Source organism: Halichoerus grypus, chromosome 10 (genome assembly GCF_964656455.1).
Source record: "Halichoerus grypus chromosome 10, mHalGry1.hap1.1, whole genome shotgun sequence".
Taxonomy (NCBI): Eukaryota; Metazoa; Chordata; class Mammalia; order Carnivora; family Phocidae; genus Halichoerus; species Halichoerus grypus.
The window spans coordinates 46,871,144-46,894,008 of NC_135721.1; the positions used below are offsets into that span (position 1 = coordinate 46,871,144).

Here is a 22,865-nt window from a genome sequence, read left to right on the forward strand (position 1 = left end):
TGTTCCAATTGTTGCTGATAAATCAGATGGGGACTAGAATCAACCATTAGGTTTTGCAATGTGAAGGTCATCTGCAATGGTAAGAATAGTTTAGGTAGAATGGTTGGAGATAAGGCCTAATTGAAATGAATTCAAGAGTTAATAGGAAAGAAATCAGAGATAGTTTCAACAGTTTTTTGAATTTTGTTGTAAAGTGAAGGAAAGAAATAAGGCAGTACTAGAAGGAAAAAAGGGTCAAGGGAGGGATTATTTTCAGTATAAGAGAATAATTGTAGGCTGATGGGAAAGATCCAGTAGAAGTGATGGCAATACCGAAGTTAAGAGGGCAGAATTCTGGGAACAGGATCTTCCAGTAAGCCAAAGGGGTTGAGACCTTTTGCACAAAGTGAGGAGCTTGGGTGCTTCATCCATAAGAATGGAAGACAAGAGTACATGGGCATAGTTGTAGGTAGGTGTGTAGATTCTGCAGTAGTTGCTTATAGAACTTTTCTTCTGTTTTCTCATCAGTTGAGGAAATATTAGCATGAGGGTGAGAGCAAGGGAAGAGACAATAAAAGGTAAATAGTTGTCTAGAAGAGTCAAGTCCATTAACTGAGAAAGCAAGGAGGAAGAAAAGGACAGGAAATGATCATCTGGATGAGAGGGAGGGGGAATGGGCCAGGAAAACATGATTGCTAGGCAGCATGAAGGGCTCACTGGAGTTTCACAGTGATAAATTTAAAGTATTTTTTTTTCCAGCCATGTTTTAGCCATATGGTTGGAGCACAGACTCGGTGACAGGTGGATTTAACTAGAGCTGTGGTTGAGTTACACAAGTTCAACAGAGCCCAAAAAGGACAAGGAAATTGAGGATGTATGCAAATACATAATGGTAATGATTGGCATGGATTTTAAATCTCATAGGATGGAAGTCTTTGCTAAAGGCCTCGGTTGTTTATACATGAAAAGCAAAGCAATTTAGTAAGTAAATTGTACACTACTGAAACTTTTGTTTCAGACTTTGTAGAATTCATTTGGGATCCCCTGTCGACCTCACAGACTACAAGTTTAATAACACACTGCAGAGTGATTCTTGAAGAACTTTCCACTTGTGCAAACGAAGTTAGTAAAGGCAAACAGGTAATAATTTCTAGAGTTAAAAAACTTCTTGATTTATTTATAGGTTAATGTACTTTTGTTCTAAATCTTTGTTTCCAGAAGATGCAAAAGAAGTAATTACCAAAAAACAATTTGGGAAAAAATAGATTTACTTCTGATTTATAGAAACTAGGATTGACCATTTCTTCTTTATAATAATAAGATGAAAGAATATACCTTTATGTTTATGAACATTCTAACAGGGATGACAGTCATTATTAATTGTAGGATACACATACATGTAATAAGACCCAGATTATTATTTTTATTTTTATTAGTTTATTCCTCTCTGTTCAGTGGTCTGGTTTTTGTTCTCATGGTCCAGCCAGCCATTTTTCAGGTTTGTGAATATACATTGGCCCTGCAGAGATGAACAGGCATAAATGCATTGTGCAAATTGGTTCCTTCTAAGAGGAAAAAAATTATTTTCTTTTGGCAAAAATCTAGTAGTGTGGCTTTGCTCTAACAATGATTTTAAAATTAGATTAACATTCATTATATGAACTAGTTATTTGTAATCTGCCAAAGTTAAGAGCAGTAATCTCTTTAAGGATTCAAAGTTCAGTGAATATGGGGCACCTGGCTGGCTCAGTAGAGCATGTGAGTCTTGATCTTGGAGTCATGAATTCAAGCCCCACATTGGGGTGTAGATTATACTTAAAAAAAAAAAATCCTTAAAAAAAGTTCAGTAGGATAGATTTTCATCTTACCATGATTTAGAATTGAGTTTTATCCAACATAAGACATAAGGAGAGACCTTTTAGAGGCTTTGGTGAGAATTTGTTAAATCTTACTTTTATTGTGGTACTCTTTTTTATCATTCTGTTTGTTGATGAGAATGTCATATATTCATACAGTTAAATCAGTAAACCAATTATATGTTGACCTTTAAGGAAATTGAGAGAGATTGTAAGCAAGGTGATTGAGAAGTGAGGAGACATGTCGCGTTCATATTACCAACACCATTAAATTTTAGCACTGGGAATTATGAAGGAGGGAAGCTGTAAGAAGTAAGAGGGAGAAGAGGGAAACCAGCATGATTCCGTCTTCAAGAAGCATGTAATCTAAAAGGAAATAAGATGTACATAAATTGTTATTTAAGGAGCGCCTGGGTGGCTCAGTCAGTTAAGCTCCAACTCTTGATCTCCGCTCAGGTCTTGACCTCAGGGTCATGAGTTCAAGCCCTACATTGAGCTCCACGCTAGGTGTGAAGCCTACATTAAAAAGGAAAAAAAAAATGTTATTTAAAATAGGAAGTGAGAAGTGGGGGAAGACAAGGAACACTTACTTAATTCCTGCTAAGTACTTGGTACTTTATTAGGTCTTGTTCCTATGTCATCTTAGTTCTAGCAGCTCTATTAAAAAATGGGTGATAGCTTCATTTTACAGATGAAGAGACAGTCTCAGAAATTTGTTCATAGTAATACCTTGAATTAGAACTAGGATTTGAACCTTAATCTTATTTTATTTTTTTTTTTTTTTTTAAGATTTTCTTTATTTATTTGACAAAGAGAGAGAGAGGGAGAGCACAAGTAGGCAGAGAGGCAAGCAGAGGGTGAGGGAGAAGCAGGCTCCGCCCAGAGGAGGGAGCCCGATGTGGGGCTCGATCCCATGACCTGAGCCGAAGGCAGATGCTTAACGACTGAGCCACCCAGGCGCCCCAACCTTAATCTTATTTTAAAGCCTAAGCTCATGTCACTGACCACATTGCCTCCCCATCTTCCCACCCACCCCCCCACCTGAGCAGCCCAGATAAAATACTGTGAAATGTTCAAGGTGGCATTTGAGCTGGGACCTAATGGAAAGTAAAGGATTTGAACATATAGCAACTGTGATGGGAAAGAGGGCATTCTTCACCTTCCTCCAACAGAATAAAGACCTATAACTTGAAAATCATTGCAGAAATTAGAGATATTTAACTTAGAAGAAGATATACATGACGATTCTATATTTGAAGAAGGAATGGGTTTATTCTGTGTTGTTACAGAGCATAGAACCAGGATTAGTAGATAAGAGCCACAAGGAAGTAGATATGGAATCTTACATTTGCTCTCTATATGGGACTATGTAATTGTAACCTAAATATATATAGTGTTTTACTGTTTAATAAACATTTTCACATTGTCTCATTTGATCGTCACAACCTTGTGAAATGTATTGACTTTAATTGCATTTTACAGACGAAGAAGCTGGGGCCCAGAGGGCCACGTCCCTTGTAAAAGGTCACTTGGGTACTAAGTGGTAGACCCGGCACTTCGTAATTTGTAATAACTAAAATTTTCAAAAGTGTTACAGAGTCACTCATGAAGTTTTTATACCAGTAATTTTTATTCTAGTAGCCCTCCCACAATAAATGTGGAAATTTCAAATGGGTTCTTTGTGTAATTAGTAAGAGACTGGACTACATCAGGACTTTTCAGCTTCAACAGTCTTCATTTGGAGCAGATAATTATTTGTTGGGGGAAGTTGTCCTGTGCATCGTGGTGTGCTTAGCAGCTTCCCTGGCCTCTGACCCCTAGATGCCAGTAGTGCTCCCTAGTCTTGACAACCAAAAATATCTCCAGACATTATAAAATATTCCCTGGGCGTGTCACAGTCACTCCTACGTAAGAATCACTGAACTACATAGTGTTCCTGGTTACTAAGACAGTTTGCCTTGCCAGTGAGATCACTGTGTTTTTTTCAGTGACGTGTAAGAAATTGAAGAGAATGAAAAAGGTTCTAGAAGAATGGACTCAGCATAATTCTTGTTTTCGAAGTGAGAAGCAAATGATTCTATAAACTAATGCGTGGTTGAGAATAGTTTTGATTCTTGTTAAGATTCTAAAATAGATTATTACAGAGATAGATTATGAACACTTAAAGAAAGTAGCAGTTACAATCTGTTACTGATAGGATTCGTCAATACAGGTGATTGCTTATTGAAGCAAATTTTCCCATATTATCTCAGTTACTTTCACTGATGAATAAGATACTGTTCAGGTAGAGTAGGTAGTGTATTTAAGTATGTTATGATTGTTCCTGTGGATTAAATGGGGAAAGATAAGCTTAGCAGTGGTACAGTTAGGTACAAGAAACTGGTAGAGTATAGCTACAGAATACTGGACCAAGAGGGATGTGGCTACCTTTGCGGGGAGTCTTTTAGTATTAGATATCTTCTCAATATTTGCCGTGTTCAGTATTGAACTGGATGAAGATGTAAAATGCATGCTAGTAAAATTTGTCAATGGCACAAAGCTAGGAATTCTGCATAGATTTAGGGATAGTAGAATAGTATCCAAAAGGATTCCAAATACTGAGAAAATGGACTAACTCTCAAAATATATGGTGTAAAAGGAATATATATTATGTCCTACCCCTGTATTCAAACATTCAACTGCAAAAATAAAAGGAAAGAAACGACCTTGAAGCAGCATTGGTAAGCCAGAGAAGGATATAATCAACAGTAAACCCAATATGAGTCAATAGTGTCACTTGAGTAATAGAAAGACTATGGGGAGTTCTTTCTACTGGGTGTGTGCTATTTTGAATACAAGTGTTAATATGTGCTCTGCTCACAGGTAAGACTGCCCTGGGTATGTTGCATTTAATTCTGGGTGTAAGTGTATTAAATGGAAAGTGTCTAAGATGGTATGGGAAAGAGAAAATGTAGAAAAGGGAAATACCAGTCTTAGAATCTGAAGAATTGTCATGTGGAAGGGAGATTAGTTTTGTTCTGTATGATCTTAAGAAGTAAATTAGGACCAAGGAGTGGAAGGTATAGAAAAGTTTGTTTCTCATTGTTAACTGAAATCTAATAGTTAATAACTGCCCAAAGTTATGGGCGGCCTCAGGAGATCATGATTCCCTGTCACTACATGTTTTTAAGCATAAGTTGGTTGACCAGTTAGTGGAAATGTGAAAATGTTATCAAGTATTTAGATTGCTAGTTTTCAGATTTCTTCTATCAACAACTTTTTTCACATAAAATCTTACACACCCCTGTACACAAACACACAAAAGCAAAGCTGCTCTGCTGTAGTCAGCACCTCCCCTCTCTCTCCCTTGAGGGCCTCAACATCTGCCCAAGCCACCCAGGATTATCTCCGTGGATATACAGAGCAGTGTAAAAACTACTAGCTAAAGCTTCTAAGAGTCTTTTCAATGCTATTTTAAAGAATGTATACTTGTGTGTGTGTGTGTATTTGTTAAAACTTTACTGTTTGGAGACCTTTTTTTTTCCCCCACACCAAATAATGTATTTGAAAACTTGAAAAAGTTAATGAGCTCAGAGTTTTAAAATATATGAATTTGTTTTAAACAAATTTTTGGAAATAATGTCAAACTTAGAGAAAACTCTCATGAATAAAAATAGCATACTCATAGGCCATTTACCCAGATTCACCTGTCATTAACATTTTGCCCCATTTTGCTTTATTATCCGCTGTGCCATTGTATATATACACAATTTGTTTCTCCTGAACACTTTGAGAGTAAATTGCATATTTGCTCAGAATAAAGATAGTCTGTTACATAACCATGGGACACTTATTTTCAGTAAACTTCATGATATTTACTCTGCCATCCATATTCCACTTCCATCATTTGACTCAATAATGTCCTTTATAGCATTTTTTTAGAGAACTGTTTTTAAGAAACAAAAATTTAAACAATATGGAAATACTTGTCAAGGCTAGCATTCAATTACAATGATGTAATTTAATTAGAAAAAAATCAAAACATAACTGTCTGTCTAGTACAAACACAAACTCCGTAATCTCCATAAGTAAGATACTACTTTGTGGAGATAATGCCTAGAAAAATGATCTTTATTCTTTTAAAATAATTCAAAATATTTTAGAAATGGGGTAAAAAAAAATTGAATTTTTGTTTTTAACATTAAATAGTGATATGTGACCACTGGAGGAATATGTCCTTGATATTTAAGTGGAAAAAGAAACAGGACTTCAGTTAGATATACTTTTTGTGAAAAAAAATACATTTGGTTGAATTCTACATTTATGAGTAATTTGGCCAGTATGGGCTTTTGAGAGCTTAATTTGTGCTACACATTGTTACCGACTTGAAAACTATTCTAGTGTGTTTTGTGGCATTTTTATTTTTCAAATATGGATTCCTTTTTAAGAATAAGAAGAATAATATAGAAATTTTGGTAATACATGAAAAAAAATTTAAATTCCCCTTATCTTTTCATCCTCGTACAAGGACTTGATACCATTGTAGGATATTTTTATCCAGCCTTTTACTTCAAAGTTATAATCCTAGTGGACATGTACATTTGTATCCTACTTCTTTCCCTTAACATTATCTCATTAAATATTTAATTTTATTTCTTACTACAGTCTTTATAAACTTTACCTAAGTAATAGTTTCTTGCAATGGATGATATGTCTTAAAAATACTCTATGATCGAATATTTTGGTTGTTCCCAATTTTTTTTTTTTTTAAGATTTTATTTATTTGACAGAGAGACACAGTGAGAGAGGGAACACAAGCAGGGGGAGTGGGAGTGGGAGAGGGAGAAGCAGGCTTCCCACGGAGCAGGGAGCCCGATGGGGGCTCGATCCCAGGGCCCTAGGATCATGACCTGAGCCAAAGGCAGACGCTTAACGACTGAGCCACCCAGGCGCCTGGTTGTTCCCAATTTTTGATTCACAAACATTAAAATGAATGTGCCAAAGTGAATTTACTACTACATCAAAGGACATTGATAAACCAACAAAGGACCCATAGCTAGAGTATATAAAAGACTTCTACAAATCAGTAAGAAAGAGAATCTGATTTTTAAAAAATACATAAACAAGCAGCTTTTAATTAGGTACTTAGCAAAATGGCATATCCAAATGACAAGAATATGAGTGGATACTCAGAGCCCCTGTGTGGCTCAGTTGGTTAAGCATCCAACTCTTGATTTTGGCTCAGGTCATGATCTCAGGCTCCATGCTCAGTGGGGAGTCTGCTCCTTTCCCTCTCCTTCTGCCCCTCCCCCCGCCCACATGCATGCTCTCTCTCTGAAATAAATAAATCTTAAAAAGAATATGTGTGGGGGCGCCTGGGTGGCTCAGTTGGTTAAGCGACTGCCTTCGGCTCAGGTCATGATCCTGGAGTCCCGGGATCGAGTCCCACATCGGGCTCCCTGCTCAGCAGGGGGTCTGCTTCTCCCTCTGCCCTCTTCCCTCTCATGCTCTCTGTCTCTCATTCTCTCTCTCTCAAATAAATAAAATCTTTAAAAAAAAAAAAATATGAATGGATGCTCATCATCACATTACTCAACAGGAAAATAAAAACTAAAACATAATAAAGTATGACTATATACCCCAGGAATTGTAAACATTAAAAAATAAAAGGATACCACATATTAGTAAAGGGGTAGGGAAGCAGGATTTCTCATACATGGCTGGTGGAAATGTAAATGGGATATCACTGCTTCAGAAAACAATTTGGCATTATGTACAAAGGTGAATGTATATACATAAACTAAATTCCAGCAATTACATTCTTATGTGTATATCCATTAGAAATGTAGGGCTGTGTATATTAAAAGACACGTATAAGAACTTTTATACAATATTGTGTGTAATATAGCCCCCAAACTGGAAACCACCTGAATGTCCCATCATTAGTATTCATGTGACAGAATATGCTATACAGCAATGAGAATGCACTAGCTACAGCTGTGTGCACCAACATGGGTGAATAAAGTTCTCTTGTACCTAATTGATAGTTATTTTAACACCTGATTCTATGTATACAAATGTGTACTATACTTTTAAAATGGTAAATAGACTTCTACCTATGGCCATCACTGATGCTTTTAAATTTTTATATAATAGGATTTACTTAAATCCGTTGTTGTGAGAATGAAGAAAGCAATAGAAGATGATGTTTTTATTCCTCTGTATCCAAAGAGGTAAGAGCTGTTGATTTCTAGATTATATGAAATAGCTAATCATGTAACACAGAATTAAGAATGTAATACAAAAGAAACTATATTAAGTGTTCTCTCAAACATACATACACCTATTAAGGTGCAAATTGGATTTCAACAAAATATTTCTCACTTTTTATATGCCATGTATGATACCTAGCACACTTGGACATCAGTTTTTTTATGTTAAGAACATAGCAGGGGGCATCGCAGAATGGTTAAATCCATACACTGGAGCCCAGATTTACCATTACTAGATATTTGACTTTGGGCCTTTGTGCGCATCAGTGTCTTTGTATGTAAAGTGAGGTATTAATGCCTACTTCACAGGACATTGTGAAGATGAAGAGCGTGCTCAGAACAGTGCCTGGCACAGAAAGCTAGAAACTATCTGAATTGTGGATTTACTTTAGGAAACAAGTAGGGGTTTTTTTTGTTTTTGTTTTCCTTGCCTGGGGAGACATTTTTCTAGATGAAAAACATTGCTACAGCTGTTGCCAAAAAAAATTACTGCCTGTGCTCTCTTCTAGGATTCTTAGGTTTAAGGTCTCACATTTAGGTCTTTAATCCAATTTGAGCGTATTCTTATCTATGGCATGAGAAAGTGGTCCAGTTTTCCAGCACCATTTGTTGAAGAGACTGTCTTTTCCCCTTTGAATATTCTTGCTTTTTTAATGTAGAATCAATTGACCATATAAGTATGGGTTTATTTCTAGTTCTTTATTCTGTTCCATTGATCTGTGTGTCTGTTTTTGTGCCAGTATCATACTGTTCTGACTACAGCTTTGTAGTATATTTTGAGATCTGGAATTGTGATACCTCCAGTTCTGTTCTTTCTCGTGATTGGTTTGACTATTTGGAGTTTTCTGTTGTTCCATGCAAATTTTAGTATTATTCTAGTTCTATGAAAAATGCTGTTGGTATCTTGATAGGGATTGCATTAAATCTTTAGATTGTTTTGGGTAGTGTGGACATTTTAACAGTATTGGATCTGCCAATCCACGAGAATGGAATTAACTTTCCATGTGTTTTGTGTTGTCCTCACAACACAATTACATTTCTTATGTGTATATCCATTAGAAATGTTTCTTTCATCCATGTTTTATAGTTTGCAGAGTATAGGTCTTTTACCTCCTTGGTTAAGTTTATTTCTAGATATTTTATTCTTTTTAGTACAGTTATAAATGGGATTGTTTTCTTACTCTTTTTGCCACTTCATTATTAGTGTGTAGAAATGCAACAAATTTCTGTATATTTATTTTGTATCTTGTGACTACTGACTTCACTTATCAGTTCTAGTAGTTTTGGTGGACTCTTCAGGATTCTATATACAGTATCATGAATCAAGTGGTATTTGATGCATATTTATACATTTGCTAAGAAGGCATCAGTTTATAGTAGTGGATCATGAACTGAAGCTATCCAGTGAGTGTTCACAGGATCGAAGAGCTTTTGTGGGGAGAAAAGAAAGGAACTTCTAAGCTTTCTTGCTAATTTAAATTGTGAAGAGATACCTGCATGTAAAAATTATGCCCTGTTAAGGCTTGTTGTAGAATGTTTAAGAAATCTATTCATATGGTTCAAAAGTATGAGTATGTATTTTTTAATTTATATTTAAAATGGGGTCTTCCTCCCTCCCACTCCTGCCCTCCATCCAGTTTTTGCCCTTCCTCCTCCATATACATACATGCATGCCATAATAATCACTGTTAGTAATTTTACCTTTCCATAATTTCCTCATGCAATTAGAATTACTTACATATGCTATAATCTTATTTCTCCCCCCTCCCCCGTTCTATAGCAGAGGAAGTGCATTTGTAACCATTGTCTCGTACCTTACTTTGACTTAGTACATCTTTGAGATCATGTCATCACCAGAGTAGTTTCCTCATTCTTTAAGCTACATAATATGCTTTCATATAATGTAGTGTAACTGGTGAGCATGTGAGTGGTAAACCATTACCAGCAGTACTGTGAATAATTTTATAGACCCGCCATTGGTACATGTGCAAGTATACCTCCAGAAGGCATGCTCAGAAATGGGGTTGTTGGATCAAAGTGTACATGGAATTGTAATTTTGATATCATCAGAGCACTCCATTTACATTCTGTTAATGTGTTAAGGTTTAATTTGGTTGGTTTAAAAAAACACTGAGTTTTTTAAACTCTGGTTCTGAAAGATTAACAGTTTGCATTTTGTCCTGTCTCGGTTTCAAATTAGGACTGTAGAAAACAAAACATCACCACATTCCAAGTTCCAAGAAAGGCAGTTCTGGTCAGGTGTAAAGGTAAGTAGAAAACTACAAAATTATTTTTATTTTAAATCTAGTATACTGTAGAGCAGAGATTATCAAACTTCTGTAAAGGACCAGATAGTAAATATTTTCTGCTTTGAATATCTGTTGAACTGTTCAGCCCTCGGCCTTTATAGTGTAAAAGCAGTTATAAACAATATGTAAACAAATGAGCATGGCTGTGCTTTGGTAAAACTTCACCTGTGGACACTGAAATTTCAGTGTCCTAACTTTGACATGTTACAAAATACCCTTTTTTTTTTTTTCCCCAATCATTTCAAAATATAAAAACCATTCTTAGTTTACCAGCTCTGCAAAGCCAGGCAGCAAGGTAGATTTAACCCACAAGCCATAGTTGGCCAACTCCTAGTCTAAAAGATAAAGGATGAAGTCGTTGCTAAGTCAGTGGTAATAGGGAGGGATGGTAAAAAGTTGGGTTCAGAAGATACTTAGGATGGAGCACTGAAAGGACTTGATGACTAAATGATAATTGCATATGAAGACTAGGGTACTAGCCAAGTTCCTGACTTTGGCAACTTGGTAACTTACAGTGGCATTCTTTGAGGGCTTTGGAGGGGATACAGGAAGAAGAGGTTTGAAGGAAAGATAAAGGTCTGTTTCAGATGGTGAATTGAAGATATCTATGGGGAAAAATATAGAAATAGATGTAAGAGTCTGAATTGTAGGGGACAGATCGGAGTTGGAGATTTGGGAGTCAGCCACATGTAGGCAGTATTTGGAGCCATGGTCATGAATGACAACCTCTGAGGAGATGGGATGAAGCATGAGAAGAAGGCTAAGAACACAACCTTGGGAAACACTGACATAAGAGGCAGACAGAGAAAGTGAAGTCTTCAAAGAAGCATTAGAATTTATTGTGAAACTCAGAGTGGTCACAAGAGGGTGGCATTATGGAAACTAAGCAAAAGGTTTTTAAGAGTGAAGACAGAGTATTAAATGCCACCCAAGGGAATTAGGAGAAAGACTGAAAATGTTTACTGGATTTGACAATTAGGTCTTGGGTGACCTCAGCAAACTTAGTTTTTAATAGGGTGAATCCATATTTGTTATGTAGGTGAGTCAGGGAAAACACTTTCCAGGAAGAGGGAGCAACATAAATAATGACACAAAGTATAGAAAAGCATTGCATGGTAGAGTAATAAATACAGTACTGGAAAGAAAATGGAAAACACCATAAAATTCACAGAAAGGTATGGATTTAGAGGAAGGAAAGGCAACCAGTATTTTATTAGAATAGCTTATATTTTTTAATCTTCTATATCAGAGCAGTAACGGTTTCTCAGGATCACACATTAGTAATAGTGGCACTGGCTTTAACAGCAGTCCTTCATGAGTCCTTGGGTCCTGTGGTCTTGTACCTGATGGCCCCAGTCTCTGGGAGTATGAATTGAGGAGGAAGATTATTGATCTGGAAAGGCGCCAGTGAAGTTATTTGAGATGGATTTTGGGTGATAGTCCTAAAAAAATAGGATGAGCAAATATATGGAGGTTGGAAAGAATTGTTTAGAAATGTTTTCTATTGATTGTAAAATTGATACTTCTACTAATGAGTTTAAAATAGTTTGACCAGGGGTGCCTGGGTGGCTCAGTCGTTAAGCGGCTGCCTTCGGCTCAGGTCATGATCCCAGGGTCCTGGGATCGAGCCCCGCATCCGGCTCCCTGCGCCGTGGGAAGCCTGCTTCTCCCTCTCCCACTCTCCCTGCTTGTGCTGTGTCTCTGTCAAATAAATAGTTTGACCAACGTTTTATGTTTGTTGGAGACTACTACAGTTTTCCTTTAGAGAAACAGCTACATACTCACTTGATACTTTATTTTAGCTCTTCCACAATATTCTTCTTTGGAATGGACTCCTCCCAGATGACACCTTGCAAGAACTAGGACTAGGGAAGCTGCTAAATCGTTACCTTATTATAGCTCTTCTTAATGCCATACCTGGGCCAGATGTTGTTAAAAAGTGCGACCAGGTCAGTGTAATTTTATCATTTTTTAAAATTATTAAAATATATTTTGTGGGCCACCTGGCTGTCTTAGTCAGTAGAGCATGTGACTCTTGATCTCAGGGTCATGACATTGGGTGTAGAGATTACTTTTAAAAAAAGTTTAAAATCTATTTTTAACAGAATAATTAAAACTGTGGTACTCAGTAAGTCAACTTAATAAACGAGAAACCCAAAAGCAACCAACCCCTCAGTATTTAAGAATTAGTATACTGATTTGAATTATCACCAGGGAAAAGAAAAATTATTTAATAAATGGTGCTGGGCCAACTGGTTAACTCTATAAAAAGAATGTTAAATCCTCAACTTTCACTAAATACCAGTATAAATTTCAGATAAAATATAAAAATGAAACTATAAAATACTGTACTAAGAGGATAAATGTATCTGATGGTAAGGGAGTCCTTTTGAACTTAAAAGCAAGAAACGAAATGATAAAGTAAGCAATTTGATGAAAGTAGAAAACTTCAGTGAATGAAAAAACATTTAAAAGGTATCAAGATTATGTGATCAGGGGCACCTGGTTGGCTCAGTCGTTAAGCGTCTGCCTTCGGCTCAGGTCATGATCCCAGGGTCCTGGGATCGAGCCCCGCATTGAGCTCCGTGCTCAGTGGGAAGCCTGCTTCTCCCTCTCCCACTCCCCCCTGCTTGTGTTCCCTCTCTCTCTCTGTCGAATAAATAAATTTAAAAAAATCTTTAAAAAAAATTATAAAAAAAGATTATGTGATTATTGTTAAACCTGGAGGATAGGTTCATTGGGGTTACCATACTTACTCCTTCTCGTGTTGGTGTGAAATTTTCTATAATGAAAAGTTTAAAGGAAAGGGAGTTGAAAACTGAGAAAAGTTATAAGCCATACAAGGATTACAATCCATCTTTTTAAAAAGCTCTTTAAAGTTAGTAAACAATTCAGATATTCCAGTTAAAAATGGACAAAAGACATGCAACAGGAAATTCACCAAAAAAAGAATATGTAAAAATAATTTCTAAACACGTGGAAAAGGTTAACCGTACTAATCCGAGAAATGCAAAATAATATAGTAAGGATATTATTTTACCTGTTATGCTGGCCAGTTTTTTTTTTTTCCCTAATTCTTGTCATAATGAGGAAACAATAGCACATTATTTCAGGGGCACCTAGAATGGGTGGTGCTGGGGTTCTGAGAAACACTCTTTGCTGTTGGAATGAGAAATAGAACTCTAGAGACTTTTGGCATGATGGCTACAAACCTTTAAAGTTCATACCCCTTGACTTAGGATAAATTCCTTGAAGTAAAATTGCTAAGTTAAAAATCAGAGATGCACATGTAGATTTGTTTAAAAAAAAATTCAGTGGAGTAAATTTGAGATCTAAGTGGCTTTATTAAGGATCTGTGAATCAGGCAGCATTCCATCTAGCAAGTAGAGAGATACTCTCAGGAGTTGTACAAAATGGAAGGCTTTCATAAGAAAGAGGGTGAGACAAGAAAGCTATTAGCAAAAGAAAAGGATTATTTCAGGCCAGGACAAGGTCTTACTGGGGAGAGGAGAATGGCATGGTTTTTGTCATGCAGATGACCTCACTATAGCGCCCATCCAGAAATTTGGGGATTGACTATTAAAAAGTGACATTCCCGGGATGAGTTGAAACTGCAGTTAAAGTCTTGGGTTTGCTCTTGTAAGGAGCAAATGACTATCTGGGGCTTGTTTCTTCATCAGAGTTTTAGTACAAAGAATATTATTGTAGCATTATTTATAACAGAGAGTTGGAAACAACCTAAATATCCAAAAACATTGTCTATTCAGCAGATAAAAGTCATTTTTAAGAGTATGGAAAAATATTTATAAATTTAAAAACAACATAAGACGTTAGATAGCAATTCCTAACCCACCATGATTTTTTGGGCTATGGTCTTTATATCACATAGTTTTAAATTACATTTTCCCCCCAAAATTGAATTCATCATCCATGCTATGTATTTCAGGTTCAGTTTAGTCCCTTTTGACCATGAGTCTACTATCAGAAGTAGAAAAGTGGCAGGAGATTCTCTCCACAGCTTGTGGCTAGAAAGCCATGCCAAGGAGCACCTGGGTGGTTCAGGCAGTTGAGTGGCCTACTCTTGATTTGGCTCAGGTCATGATCTCAGGGTCCTGAGATGGAGCCCTGCCTCAGGCTCCCTGCTGAGCAAGGAGCCTGCTTGGGGTTCTTTCCCTCTGCATGCCCCCCACCCATACACACACATGCTGTCTCTCAAATGAATATAAATCTCTAAGGAAAAAAAAAAAACATGCCAAGACAGTGTGGTTTTAAATCCTGTGATCATTTATGGGAAAGCTAGGTAGTTCTGTGAAAATTTTATTGAGTTATGTGATACAGAGCAAGAGAAAAGCGTGTACAAATAAGTATTTCTACCCTAGGCAGTCAGTGTGTCTGCATTTTTTCTGTAACTGAAAAAGGTGATTAAGGAATAGGATAAATCTTTTTTCCTCAACTGTGTTTTTGAAAGAGTACATTCCAGAACTTTCATTTAACATACTTTATAATGTATATGTGGTGTATTTTTCCCAACTTTTTACTTTTATAAATACTGATCTTGATAATAACTGTAGGATAACCTATTTGTCCAAGAATTTCTTTGCATAGTGTGATCTCAGGTTTTTTCTTCCTCCCATTCTCTCTTTCCTTTTATTCTTCTGCTATGAGGAAGTTTTTTTTGTTTTTTTTCGTTGTTTTTTAACTTAAACATTTTTTTGTTTTTACCAAAACTTTCCCCAAGATCATGTTTTACCTTTAGCATAATGGTGTTGGTGCTTTCCCCCCAAAAGAAAAATTGAATGCAACAGACTCTGTATGCTGCCATGAACATTTAAAGCAGTGTATTAAAGGATCAGAACCATAATTTTTTTTATTCTGTGTATCTCACAATCCTCCACTGGATTCCTTAACTATAATTTGTTTATGTAGATCATATGCTAGGTCACTCAACTTCTTAGTATGAAATAATACTAAAATGTATTTTATATTTATGTTAACTGTTTTGTGTCTAGGCATTTCTGGTGTTTAGTTGTAAATGGCATTTGTACAGATTTAATGGCTTAGGAATACAGAGTATAGAAAGTATTACAAATACCCCTAGAGAGTAATCATAAAGAATAGTCTATTTTAAGCTCTTGGCATTAAAATACAATTTTTTTAACTATAAACTTTGACAAAGGAAAATTCTCAATTTATTCTACCATAACCATAAAGGATTAAATGAGATGGACTGATGTTAGCAAAAGGCCTTAGATAACTGTTATTAAAAACTGACCGTGTGTTTTAATTAACAGATAGCAGCATATTTACCAGAAAAATGGTTCCAAAACTCTGCCATGAGAACATCTATTCCCCAGCTAGAAAACTTCATCCAGTTTTTGTTGCAGTGTGCACATAAATTATCTAGAAGTGAATTCAGGTAATTTTGCATATTTGTATCTCCATAAGTGCACAGTTCAACGATTCTGTTTTACACTCAGCAATTTTTAGATTTGTACTTTTATTCTATTTTTAAAAGTCTGTGGAGACTACCACTCTAGAATTAGTAGATATTTTTATGTGCAGTCTTTGGAATCACTACTTTATACTCACATCTCATGCCTAATAGTTCATATTTTTAAATGTAAATCTCTTCCAAAATAAGCATTTTAAAATCTCAACAGTTAAGTACAGGTCTGCAGCCTGCTCTTTACCCAGCAATAACTAGAATCTGTTTTGGATGTTTCATTAACAGCACCAAATGTTTAGGGGCTTAACACCACTAAATATACAGTAATGTTCTGGTAAACCACTTCTCCAAAAGTTTAAAAATTTTTTAAATAAAAAACACAGATTTGTAGCATTTCTGTGGGTAAATATTCCCACAGAGGCTCCCACCAAGCTGATAGCCCCACACTGTAACTCAGTTTTCTGATGATAGATTTAACTGCTTTTTACAGTCATTCACATTAAAATTTGCCAGCATACATCCCCTAATAAACTATATTTGAACACTGTATGGAAAAGATAACATCTGAATAATTTTAGATACGGGTTTAAAATTGTTTCAGATTAACAACTAATGATTCACTAGGCTCTCAAACTTTTTTTTGTTTTTCAGGGATGAAGTCAAAGAAATAATTCCTATTCTGGTGAAAATAAAAGCTTTGAATCAAGCAGAATCCTTCATAGAAGAGTATCACCTAGACCATCTGAAATCAGTAATTAAAGAAGTTTGAACAAACTATAGGAAAGTACTAACATGAGATTTTAATATAGTGACACTTGCCTCCTTTGCTTGGGGGCCGGGTAGAGCAGGACTCCATCCCTCCATTCCCTTCTTACCTTCTGGTATCATGAAAGCTGCCCCCCTGTGGTGGTTGCAGCAATTAAGCACACGGGAGCACTAAGAGTTTAATTTACTCCCTTTGATTCTTTTCACGTTTCCAGTTGAAGAGAGAAATTGGAGAAATCTTGCTGTTTGGGCTTTGGTGAATCTTCTGAACTACACCATAAAAATATGTTAGTTCTTTTCATTTTAACTATCTGTTTACAAATAAGTTAAAATGGAAATCTTAATTGGAATGAATTATTTGCTAAGTATTAACTGAGTAAAAGCATTTTAAGACTTTTGATAACTACTGATTGTCAAATTGTCCTTCAGAAATCTGTACCGGGGACACCTGGGTGGCTCAGTCAGTTAAGCATCTTCCTTCGGCTCAGGTCATGATCCCGGGGTCCTGGGATCAAGCCCCACATTGGGCAGGTCCCTGCTCAGCGGGGAGCCTGCTTCTCCCTCTCCCTCTCCCAGCCACTCCCCCTCCTCGTGCTCTGACAAAATCTTTCAAAAAAAAAAAACAAAAATCTACACCAATATATTGTGCCAACACAAGTGTAACAGAGGCCAGTGAAAACCGCCCCCAGCATAGGTATTACCATTTTTTTTTAACTAAATGCAAATTTAGATGTAAAAAAATCTTAATTATTAATTTTGGCTATTGGAGAGTAAGTACTTGTTTTTTTGGCTATTTGTAATGCTTTTTTAAATAATCCATTCATCTTATGGATTTGTCAGAACTTTATATTTTAAAGATATTGATGTTTTGCCTATCCTATGTTATAGTTTCCTCATTGCCATTTTTATTTTAATTTTGTGTATGATGTTTTTAGTGTGCTAAGGCAGTACTTGTTAGGTACTTAACTCCTTTTGTTAGGGTTTTGTCATTGGGGGGTAGGCTTAGACAGGAAACAGGTATTTTAAATACTCAGAACATGTGATAAACTTCCTGGTAAAATATTTGTGTAATTGAAAAGAAGTTGAAAAAATTACTAGTAAATGCTCATTTTGAGAAATTTTTTCTTAAATCTATTTGTTAAATAACTCAAGAGCAACCCTGAAAATTGTTTTTGTAAATTATTGCCCCAAAGATAATCAGGAAAAATTTGATTTGAGCATGTGGCTTCTGCCATTATCATCTCTAGTTTTCAAGCTGTGTATATTTTAACAGGTTGATGTGTTATTTCTACTGCAGTGAAGACTTGTGATTCACTAGTAGGAACAGTTTAAATTTTCTTTTACACATATTATATAGGAATAGAATCTCTTCTAGAAAATTCAGACTGTTACTGAGAGACATTTAGCATTCCTTCACAGTTGCTGTCCCAGAGGTAACTGCTGTTTTCATTTTAATGTTATCCTTTCAGACCTTTTCTCTACTTACACAAATATATGTGTGTGTTAACATAAATGAGATTTTTATTGCATATGAAGTTTCTAATTTTTATTAAAATGTGTATTTGGAAATTTCCGTAAGACTTACGCATTTTTAATTAAAGATGTGTTGGATGTGTTCCCTACATTTTTAATTTGGGTAGAGAGATTTCTCTTTTCGTAGAATGGAAAATATTAGAACCTGCTTTCAAAACTACAAATTGAATTAAACTCCCAGTAGTTTAACTACATTTCATTATACTGGGCTTCATTATACTTGGAGTTTGAATCTCAAGATTTTTATCCATCATATACTCTAATTGAGGATATTCAAAAACATGTGAGAGGAGGAGCAAGATGGCGGAGGAGTAGGAGACCTAACTTTGGTCCCAAGAATTCAGCTATATAGGGATCAAACCATTCTGAATACCTACAAACTCAACAGGAGATTGAAGAAAAAAATAGCAACTCTCTGAACAGAAAAGCGACCACTTTCTGGAAGGTAGGATGTGCGGAGAAGTGAATCCAAGGCAATATTGGGGAAGATAGACGGTGGGGGGAGCCTCCATCAGCCACTACTGGCAAGTGATAGAGCCGCGGAGCACAAAATCGGAACTTCTAGAAGTCTGTTCCACTGAGGGATGTTGCTCCAGTGGCTAAGCAGGGGGTGGAACCCTCGCTGAGACAGTGTGATCTCGGGACCCTGAGGGTCACAGAAAGACGGGGTGCCTGAGTGCGGCAGAGCTCCCAGGTATCAGAGCGGGGAATCCGGCTGCAGAGATGGAGCCGAGGAGTGGGCTCTCAGCTCAGGGTTGCCATAAACCGTGATCCGCGGCACAGTCGGGCCACTGCTCTTCCAGCAGATCCAGGGAGACTCCCCTTCCTCCCCTGGGAGGAGCGGCGTGGGAGCACACCGCAGGGATCTGCTGGGTTTGGAGACCACACGGGGTCGGGTGCCAGAGATAGAAACGCTCGGTCACAGGCCGGGTGAGCACGGAATGCGGCCGGAGACGGGGGAGATGGGAGTGATTGACTGCTTTTCTCTGGGGGTTCACTGAGGAGTGGGGCCCCGAGTTCTCGGCTCTTCTGGGGCGGAGATTGGGAGGCCACCATTTTCACACCCGTCCTCCAAAGCTGTACAGAAAGTTTGCAGGGAACAAAAGCTCCCCAGAGCAAACCTGAGCAGATGACTTAGCCCGGACCAGCAAGGGCCCCTGCCTCCGGCAAAGACATTTGGGAACCATGGCAACAGGCCCCTCCCCCAGAAGATCAGCAAGAACAGCCAGCCAACACCAAGTTTACCGGTCAATGAGAATGGCAGAATGCCAGCACTACGGGAATTCATGGCTTTTTTCCCATGATTCTTTTGTCTTTCAAAGTTAATTTTTTTAATTTTCTTTTTCCTTTTTCTATTTTTTTTTTCCCTTTTTCAACCAACATCTTATCAGTCCTTTTTAAAAATCTTTTTCATTTTTAGAGTCATTCTATCCCTTTATTACAGTTAACCTTATTTTTGGTATATATATAAGTTCTCTCTTTAAAATTTGGGATACACTTTCTTCTAACAGACCAAAATATACCCTAAATCTCTAGTGTATGACTTTGTTCTGGTCTCCTGCCTGATCACATTCTCTCCCTTGTTTTTTTTTTTTAATTTCTTTCTTCAACCAACTTATCAATTCCTTTTATAAAATCTTTTATAATTTTCATCTTTACAGTCATATTCCATCCCTTCATCATATTTACCCTTATTTTTGTATATACAAGTTTTTCTTTCTTTAAAATTTTGGGAGGCAGTTTCTTCTAACAGACCAAAATACACCCAAAACCTAGCGTGTGGCACTGATCTATTCCCCAGCCTGATCATATTTTTTTTCTTCTTTTTCTTTTTTCTTTCTTTTCTTTTTCCCCCAGTTTCAGGTCTCTTCTGATTTGTTTAGTGTATATTTTTCTGGGGTCACTGTTACCCTGTTAACATTTTGTTCTCTCATTCATCTATTCTCCTCTGGACAAAATGACAAGACGGAAAAACTCACCTCAAAAAAAAGAACAAGAGGCACTACCGACTGCCAGGGACCTAATCAATATGGACTGTAGTAAGATGTCGGAACTAGATTTCAGAATGATTTTAAAGATACTAGCTGGGCTTGAAATAGGCATAGAAGATACTAGAGAAACCCTTTCTGGAGAAATAAAAGAGCTAAAATCTAACCAAGTTGAAATCAAAAATGCTAGTAATAAGGTGCAATCAAAAGTGGAGGCTCGGACTGCTAGGATAAATGAGGCAGAAGAGACAGTGATACAGAAGACCAAATGATGGAAAACAAAGAAGCTGAGAAAAAGAGATAAACAGGTACTGGATCACGAGGGCAGAATTTGAGAGATAAGTGATACCATAAGACAAAACAACATTAGAATAATTGGGATCCCAGAAGAAGAAAGAGAGGGGCAGAAGGTATATTGCAGCAAGTTATAGCAGAGAACTTCCCTAACTTGGGGAAGGAAACAGGCATCAAAATCCAGGAGGCACAGAGAACCCCTCTCAAAAATCAATAAAAATAGGTCAACACCCTGACATCTAATAGTAAAACTTACAAGTCTCAGAGACAAAGAGAAAATCCTGAAAGCAGCTCAGGAGAAGAGATCTGTAACCTACAATGGTAGAAACATTAGATTGGCAACAGACCTATCCACAGAGACCTGGCAGGTCAGAAAGGACTGGCATGATATAGTCAGAGCACTAAAGGAGAAAAATATGCAGTCAAGAATACTATATCCAGCTAGGCTGTCATTGAAAATGGAGAGATAAAAAGCTTCCAGGACAAACAAAAACTAAAGGAATTTGCAAACACAAAACCAGCCCTACAAGAAATATTGAAAGGGGTCCTCTAAGCAAAGAGAGAGCCTAAAAGCAACATAGACCAGAAAGGAACACAGACAATATACAGTAACAGTCACCTTACAGGCAATACAATGGCACTAAATTCATATCTTTCAATAGTTACCCTGAATGTAAATGGCTAAATGCCCAATCAAAAGACACAGGCTATCAGATTGGGTCTTGTTTTTTAATCCATCGATATGCTGTCTGCAACTCATTTTAGACTCAAAGACACCCCCAGATTGAAAATGAAGGGGTAGAAAACCATTTACCATGCTAATGGACACCAAAAGAAAGCTGGGGTGGCAATCCTTATATCAGACAAATTAGATTTTAAACCAAAGACTATAATAAGAGATGAGGAAGGACACTGTATCATACTTAAAGGGTCTATCCAACAAGAAGATCTAACAGTTGTAAATATCTATGCCCCTAACATGGGAGCAGCCAATTATATAAGCCAATTAATAACGAAAGCAAAGAAACATCAACAACAATACAATAATAGTGGGGGACTTTAACACCCCCCTCACTGAAATGGACAGATCATCTAAGCAAAAGACCAACAAGGAAATAAAGACCTTAAATGACACACTGGACCAAATGGACTTCACAGATATATTCAGAACATTCCATCCCAAAGCAACAGAATACACATTCTTCTCTAGTGCCCATGGAACATTCTCCAGAATAGATCACATCCTAGGTCACAAATGAGGTCTCAACCAGTACCAAAAGATTGGGATCATTCCCTGCATATTTTCAGACCACAATGCTTTGAAACTAGAACTCCACCACAAGAAGAAAGTCAGAAAGAACTCAAATACATGGAGGCTAAAGAGCATCCTACTAAAGAATGAATGGGTCAACCAGGAAATTAAAGAAGAATTTAAAAAATTCACGGAAACAAATGAAAATGAAAACACAACTGTTCAAAATCTTTGGAATACAGCAAAGGCAGTCCTAAGAGGAAAGTATATAGCAATACAAGCCTTTCTCAAGAAACAAGAAAGGTCTCAAGTACACAACCTAACCCTACACCTAAAGGAGCTGGAGAAAGAACAGCAAATAAAGCCTAAACCCAGCAGGAGAAGAGAATAAAGATCAGAGCAGAAATCAATGAAATAGAAACCAAAAGAACAGTAGAACAGATCAACGAAACTAGGAGCTGGTTCTTTGAAAGAATTAACAAGATTGATAAACCCCTGGCCAGACTTATCAAAAAGAAAAGAGAAATGACCCAAATCAACAAAATCATGAATGAAAGAGGAGAGATCACAATCAACACCAAAGAAATACAAACAATTATAAGAACATATTATGAGCAACTATATGCCAGCAAATTAGATAATCTGGAAGAAATGGATGCATTCCTAGAGATGTATCTACTACCAAAAGTGAACCAGGAAGAAATAGAAAACCTGAACAGACCTATAACCACTAAGGAAATTGAAGCAGTAATCAAAAATCTCCCAAAAAACAAAAGCCCAGGGCCAGATGGCTTCCCAGGGGAATTCTACCAAACATTTAAAGAAGAATTAATACCTATTCTTCTGAAACTCTTCCAAAAAATAGAAGGAAAACTTCCAAACTCATTTTATGAGGCCACCATTATCTTGATCCCCAACCAAAGACCCCATCAAAAAGGAGAATTACAGACCAATATCCTTGATGAACACAGATGCAAAAATTCTCACCAAAATACTAGCCAATAGGATCCAACAGTACATTAAAAGGATTATTCACCACAACCAAGTGGGATTTATCCCTGGGCTGCAAGGTTAGTTCAACATCTGCAAATCAATCAATGTGATACAATACATTAACAAAAGAAAGAACAAGAATCATATGATCCTCCCAATAGATGCAGAAAAAGCATTTGACAAAGTACAGCATCCTTTC

The 22,865-nt window shown here is 36.8% G+C and overlaps 1 protein-coding gene across 5 annotated transcripts in view; it reads left to right on the forward strand.

Annotated features, from left to right (window-relative positions):
• Nucleotides 1-18,179, forward strand: part of GCFC2 (GC-rich sequence DNA-binding factor 2) — a 49,999-nt gene extending 31,820 nt beyond the window's left edge. For 2 of the 5 annotated variants that reach the window (XM_036099439.2, XM_078056377.1), the window contains exons 12-17: nucleotides 998-1,119; nucleotides 7,971-8,047; nucleotides 10,287-10,353; nucleotides 12,198-12,344; nucleotides 15,687-15,811; nucleotides 16,493-18,179. In XM_036099439.2, the coding sequence (XP_035955332.2) occupies nucleotides 998-1,119; nucleotides 7,971-8,047; nucleotides 10,287-10,353; nucleotides 12,198-12,344; nucleotides 15,687-15,811; nucleotides 16,493-16,610 (656 nt within the window). In that variant the 3' untranslated portion in view covers nucleotides 16,611-18,179. Of the gene's footprint in view, nucleotides 1-997; nucleotides 1,120-7,970; nucleotides 8,048-10,286; nucleotides 10,355-12,197; nucleotides 12,345-15,686; nucleotides 15,812-16,492 lie in introns of those variants that run through there. The other 3 variants (XM_078056375.1, XM_078056376.1, XR_013441727.1) reach the window with 3 other exon arrangements.
• Nucleotides 18,180-22,865: the final 4,686 nt, after the last annotated feature.